General features: G+C 37.2%; 1 protein-coding gene across 1 annotated transcript; it reads right to left on the reverse strand.

Moving 5' to 3' along the window:
* Window positions 1-4173: 4173 nt before the first annotated feature.
* On the reverse strand, window positions 4174-5177 carry LOC123646098 (olfactory receptor 13D1-like). Its single transcript, XM_045562761.1, has one exon. The coding sequence runs from the start codon at window positions 5119-5121 to the stop codon at window positions 4177-4179; it is 945 nt and encodes a 314-aa protein (XP_045418717.1). The 5' UTR covers window positions 5122-5177; the 3' UTR covers window positions 4174-4176.
* Between the last annotated feature and the right edge of the window lie 2010 nt (window positions 5178-7187).

The following is a 7187-nucleotide window of genomic DNA, read 5'->3' on the forward strand; positions in this document are numbered from 1 at the left end:
AAGAGCTATTGACAAATAATATAAGAGGACAAAAATTCTTAACTTGGGAGTGGTAACAACTTTTCTCCATAACTTGGTGCACAATTTCTCAATTCCTTCAAAACCCATCTTTCTCCAGATTCCTTTCCCTAGGAGCACAAATTCTATTTTTTCTGTGAAAAAGGCTGTCATAATCAAGGAAGGATGAGATGGGGAAAAAGAGAGATGGAAACAGTAGGAAGACTGGACATTAGGAAAGGGTGGAGAGAGATGCTCCAGAGTGGTTGTGGGCTGTAATGCAATGACATTTTCTATGAAGTGTTGCTGTGGTGTTGGAGTTTTTAAGAAATTCAAATATAGATGTTAAAACTACTTTGGATTTCAGGACTCTTTCTTTGTTAAGAACAAACCACATGGATCCTAGTTTTATAAGGGTTATAATGATAATTCTAATATTCATAATGAAAAGCAGGCAATGGGGTGTGTTCTTTCTTTTTATATTTGGCTTTTTATTGAAAGTGAACAAATTCTAAGTGTACCGCTTGACATATTTTCACAAACAGAACATATCACTCAAGGTGCTTGTGGATTGGATTTAGTATTTCTGAATCATTGCTGGTGAGGAAGCACTATTATTTTATGAATGCCTTTTCCATAGTTCTAAGAGTAGAAGCTACATTCTGCTTTGGGGGTAGGTTCACTCACCATAATGGGAAGGACCATGTTGAAGAGAGCTTTGAGTCATGTGTCCATTCATTTCTATTGGCAGAAATTCTGATTTTTTTTTTTTCCTATTAAGAACAGCATTTATTCACTCTGGGAGGCTGAGGGGGGTGGATCGTTTGAGATCAGGAGTTCAAGAACAGCCTCAGCAAGAGCGAGACCCCATCTCTACTAAAAATAGAAAGTAATCATATGGACAACTAAAAATATATATAGAAAAAATTAGCCGGACATGGTGGCACATACATGTAGTCCCAGCTACTTGGGAGGCTGAGGCAGGAGGATTGCTTGAGCCCAGGAGTTTGAGGTTGCTGTGAGCTAGGCTGACACCACGGCAGTCTAGCCTGGGCAACAGAGTGAGACTCTGTCTCAAAAAAATAAAATAAAATAAAATAAAAGAACAGTATTTATTAAGTAGGAACAATCAAAATTATCAGGGAAAGATTATTTCCAAGTTGCTAAGTAACTATTGTTAAGTAACAGTGTAAAAATCTCCTATAAAATGTACTAATGGTTGAATACAGTGCCAGTGATTCAAGCCTCATTAATATGATGTAGTTATTTATTTATTTATTGCTTTTAAGCATCTTTATGTTTGAAATTACAAATAATCATTATTGGCGTTTACAAGTAGAAAAACTAAAAAAGCAAAGAAATACTTCATCACTGTGTGATGACGTGATAAAACCTCAGAATGGCCAGCAGCCAGCAAGGCATTAATGCAGCTGTGCATTTACATCCAGAGATGCACATGTCATTTTGGTTAAACATCACTGCCCAATTTTCAAATGTCCCGTTGTTAATTTTTTCTCTACATTTTTCACATTAACTTCAAGAAAGATAAGTTTATAAAACCTCTCATATACCTTGTTATAGCTATTGTTATTTTCTTTCTGAAGCCTGGAATGTATTTTTTTTAATTTAATAATATACAATTTATTAAATAAGCACCTTTATCTTTTTTAGTACAATAAAAGGAATTTAAAACATTTACTCTATTAATCACTTCCATATTTATATGTTATTATTCTGAATTTTAATTCTATTTCATTTTTGATCCACCTAGATATTATTTTATTTCATTTATTCCTAGTCTTTTACATTTCCACATAATGATGAATTATTTTGCTTTTCATTAACTCTTTTATCTTAGACATGACTGTTTTTTAAGGGGGTACAGTGTTTTTATTACATGGATATCTTGTACAGTGCTTAAGTCAGGGCTTTTGGTGTGTCTATCACCAGAATAGTGTTCATTGTACCCAGTAGGTAAATTTTTATTCCACACACACCCTTCCATCCTTGCCTCTCCTTGATTTCTCATGTCCTTTTTATATCGCTTTGTGCCTGTGTTAGCTCCCACTTATTAGTGATAACATATGGTATTTGGTTTTCCATTTCTGAGATACTTCACTTAGGATAATAGTGTCCAGTTCCCTCCACATTGCTGCAAATGACATTATTTCATTCATTTTTATGGCTGAGTAGTACTCCACAGTGTGTGTGTGTGTGTGTATAAAATATTTTCTTTATCCACTCATGAAGTAAAGGATACTTAGGTTGATTCCAGATCCTTGCGATTGTGAACTCTGCTGCTATAAACATTTGAGTGCAGGTGTCTTTTTGATAAGATAACTTCATTTCCTTTGGGTAGATATCCAGCAGTGGGATTGCTGGATTGAATGGTAAATTTACACTTATTTCTTTGAGGAACGTCTATACTGTTTTCCATAGAGGTTGTACTAGTTTGCAGTCCCACCAACAGCATATAAATGTTCCTTTCTCTCTGCATCCACCCAACATCTATCATTTTTTGACTTTGGAATAATGCCATTCTAATAGGGATAAGACAGCATCTCATTGTAGTTTTAATTTGCATTTCCCTGATGATTAGTGATGTTGAGCATTTTTAAAATGTCTGTTGGCCATTGAAATAATCCCGATTCTTATGGAAGAAGATCATTGACAACAGACATCATCACCCTGGCAGCAGGATAGGGGCTCAAGAAGAAAATGGACTTACGAGGGCCCATACTCAGGGGAATGGCTAGTAAATACCCCAAACAGCAATAATTTAATGTTGATTTCTTTTTCCTGCTGCATCATAGTTCCTTTGTCTTGTTTTCAAGCCTAAGTAAAGGTGTTAAACATTGTGGCCTTTTGAATATGGATATTTAGAAGACTCATGTTTGTTCTTTGTAGGAAAAATGTACTGTTGAGACTTTAGATAACACAGAAGCACACAAGATTGCCAGAGGGAAGAGGTGGGGAAGTTGAGAACAATAGTCTGGAGCTAAAATGAAAACCAGAACCTAGAAAAATGTAAACATGTCTCAGAAATTATTGGGAAGGTGACTGAAATGCCTGCAGGCATGTAGAATAGAAATTGGATTATTATGATTTCCTTATTAAAGGAAAGAGGAATCCTTGAAGGCTGGAGAACTTGGGACCACTCAGATAATATATCCTCATAATTTTTTGCCTCAAAAATATGAGTGGAGGTAGGGCAGCAAAGGAATACTTTAGTTAGGACTATATGATTGTGATGAAAATCCAACTCAAAATTAGTTTTTTATAAAAAGGTAATTCATTGACTCATATAACTAAAAAGAATAAATTGTGAAACTGATTTTAGATACAGCTTAATCAGAGTTAAAATGACAGCATCAGACATCTTCTCCTTTTTCCTCTAAACTCCTCTTTTGCCTCTTGGTTAGGCTTTCTCCACTTACTGGCAAATATTGGCTCCAGGCTTATATCCTATCAGTTTAGCAACTCTAGCAGGAAGGATGCCTCTTTTGTCATATTGGGACAGCATTGTGGGATTGAGTTTGATTACCTTGACTTAGCTCACTTGCTACACTGAATGAATCACTGTGGCTAGAGGAGTTTGCTTTTTTATTGGCTATGTCTTTGTTCAGTGCTTACCACTATTTCCAGAAAGTTAGGTTGGCCCCACCCAGTACCACATGGACTCAGAGGAATGGACTGTTGAATTGTCAAAAGAAAAAGATGTATTGTTTTACCAGAAGAGGAGATGCTGGACAACAATGTTAGATTCAAATGACTGATAAAGGAGAACAAGAAGACAGAAGGAAGGAAGAGAAAGAAAGCAGATGAAGAAAGGAGGAGGGGAATGGACAAGAAGGGGGAGGGAATGGAAGAGAGAAGAAGAAGAGAAAAAGAAGGAATAAAGAGAGAAAAGAGAGACGAGATACCGGAGAGAAGAGAGGACATTTAACTTGATGAAAAGCCATATGCTTTACATGGGATCAATTAGCAGAACTAGAAACTCTGCAGACAAGACACTACATAGAAGGTTTACAAGAGAATTCTATGGTGAAGAGAATGGAAGTTCTCCATTTGGCTTTATAAGCGGGCACACTCTCTTGACACTGGGTACCGTGATTTTATCTGTGATACAAAACACCTGATCTGATCCCATGTTGAGCATATGATGTGTTTCAAGGACTTTCATATTTTCCATAGATGCCACTGTCTGCTCAAGACTTTCTTCATAGCTTCTTTTACCTCCTTATTCCTCAGGCTGTAGATGATGGGGTTCAACATTGGGGTTACCACTCCGTAAGACAGTGCAATGATTTCATCAGATACTTTTGTGTACTTTGACTTAGGCTTCATGTACATAAAAAGAGCCGAACCATAGAATAAGATGACCACAGTCAGGTGGGCTGAACAGGTAGAAAAGGCTTTCTTTCTCCCCTCAGCAGAATTAATTCTCAGGATGGAAGAGAGGATGAATACATAGGAGATAAAAATTAACAGTAGAGGAATCACCAATATAACAATACTTGCCACTGCCATGATAAGCACATTCATGGAAATATCTGAGCATATGAGTTTAAGAATAGCCAGGATCTCACAGGTAATATGATCAATGACGTTATTGCCACAGAAAGGCAACACCATTGTCAGGACTGTTTGCACTAGAGAGTTCAGACAGCCTATGATCCAAGACCATGCAGCCATTTGCACATATAAGACCCTGTTCATGATGATGGGATACCTCAGTGGGTTGCAGATGGCCACATACCGGTCATAGGCCATCACAGCCAGGAGGACACACTCGGTACAGCCCAAGCCAAGAGAGATAACCATTTGCAGAGCACAGCCAATGAAGGAGATGGATTTTCTCTCAGATGTAACCATAACTAGCATTTGAGGGACAGTTGATGATGTATAACAAATATCCAAGAATGAGAGGTTTCCTAGGAAGAAGTACATGGGGGTGTGGAGACGAGAATCCAGGATGATGATGATAATGAGGAGGCTATTTCCTGGGAGAATTATCAGGTACATGATGAGGCAGAGCACAGACAAAAGAAGCTGGAGCTGTGGGTATTGGGAAAGCCCCACCAGAAAGAATTCAGTCACTTCAGAGTAATTTCCTGTCTCCATGTGTCCATGTTACCTGCAGGGTTTAGAAAAGGACATGACTCAGGGAAATGTGAATTTTTGATGTGACTTTATTAAGTAACTTTACTTCTATGATTTTGTTTTATTCTTAGAACAGCTCCCTGAAATCAGCAACAGCAGGGATATTGTATTAATTTTACTAATGCTGAAAAAGGCAATGAAAGGTAACTACTTCTTAGTATTACAGAACAGCAATGGCTGGGAGTTGTGCTGGGAAGTGCCAGGCCTCTAATTATATAAAATCTAGGGATAAACTACTTTCAATTATAGACACATAAGAATGTCTTTATTAATGAACATTTCAAAATAAAACTTCATTCTAATAACACTGGATCTAATTCAAAGCATCACATACATTGGGCACCATGCCACTTATCTTTAGTATGAGTATTTTAAGCTACTTAACTTTTTGGAGTCTCAACTCTCTAAGATACTAGTGTCAGCTAGAAAAATGGGCAAAATCTATAACTCTTTGGCAGTTTATTTTGAGAACTAAATGAGATAATATTTATTAGTTGGCAGGCATAGTAGGTGATTCCAATATGTCATCTAATATTATATATAGGGGTATACAATATCAAATGTAATGATATTAAGTATATATTTATATATTCACAAATATACATTATAATTTTAAAGTCTACTTGACTGTCTCAGAAAAAAATTGATTTAGTTTTGTTTTTTTCTTAAATTTTAGGGCAAAGGAATTGACATTTGGGCCCATAATTTGATGTATGTGCCATCAAACTGGTACTACTTGATCAACACTAAGCTGTTCACACGGTAGTAATACTCACTGGGTGCCCGTCCGGTTGGGGGGTGAAAGGGTGGGGGTAGAGGGGGTGGGGGGTTAAACCCACAGCTAATGGAAACGGGGCACACTGTATGGGGGAAGGACATGCTTATAGCCCTGGCTTGAGTGAGGCACACGTTTCATGTAACCAAAATGTTTGTACCCGCATAATATCCTGAATTAAAAAATAAACTGAAAAAAATTAAAATTAAAAAGGAATGCTTTCTGAGAAAATAGAATGTTCTTGCTATACAGCACAACTTCAAGAAAAGTCCTCTAGCTCATCCTTCAACAACATTGTTACCCTTAGGTCCCTCTATGTAGAAATTCTGAAACCACTACTTATAATCTCAATTCTCTGGAATGACCATGATGAGTTTCTTGTAGCCACTCCTCAGTACTACTCTTTCTTCTTCATCCATTTGTACATGCACTGTCTTAAGCTGAAGAGCTTCTCCCAACTTAGATATTATCCTTTCTAAGAAAACATTCTTACTTCCCGGTCTGAGTAGGATGCTCCTACTGTGTGCTTTCTGCTCTCATAGCATTCTTCATTTACTCATTTATTCAACACATACTCTGCCATACGTACTGTGAAGCATAATAGGGCTCTATTGTGAATACTAGTCTTTAAAAATGGACACTGGATCCAGAATACTTTTTTTTTTTTTTTTTTGAGATAGTCTCACTCTGTTACCCGGGCTAGAGTTCCATGGCGTCAGCCAAGCTCACAGCAACCTCAAACTCCTAGGCTCAAACAATCCTGCCTCAGCCTCCTGAGTAGCTGAGACTACAGGCATGCGCCACCATGCCCAGATAATTTTTTCTATATATTTTTAGTTGTCAGGTTAATTTCCTTCTATTTTTTAGTAGAGACGGGGTCTCGCTGTTGCTCAGGCTGGTCTCCAACTCCTGACCTTGAGCTCTCCTCCCGCCTCGGCCTCTCAGAGTGCTAGGATTACAGGCTGAGCCACCGCCCCCGGCCATGATCCAGAATACTTTTGACAGTTATTCTATACTTTGAAGAAACAAATAATTTATATTTTATATAGCGTGTTCCCATGTGAAAGATGTTATGGAACACTTTGTAAATTATTTTATCAAACTAAAATCGCCTTTTCACCCAAGACTGTCAAAGAGAGAATAAATCTATGATCAATCCAATTTATGAATCCAAAGAATACATAGTGCATTGAAAATGTACCTTAAAATGATGTCATTTATTTTAATTAATGCATGGAATTCCAAGTTATTG

This window comes from Lemur catta, chromosome 10 (assembly GCF_020740605.2).
Source record: "Lemur catta isolate mLemCat1 chromosome 10, mLemCat1.pri, whole genome shotgun sequence".
Taxonomy (NCBI): domain Eukaryota; kingdom Metazoa; phylum Chordata; class Mammalia; order Primates; family Lemuridae; genus Lemur; species Lemur catta.

What these genes read in the sequence shown, in the direction of transcription:
- LOC123646098 (XM_045562761.1), bottom strand. Translation starts at nt 5,121, where the DNA reads ATGGAGACAGGAAATTACTCTGAAGTGACTGAATTCTTTCTGGTGGGG.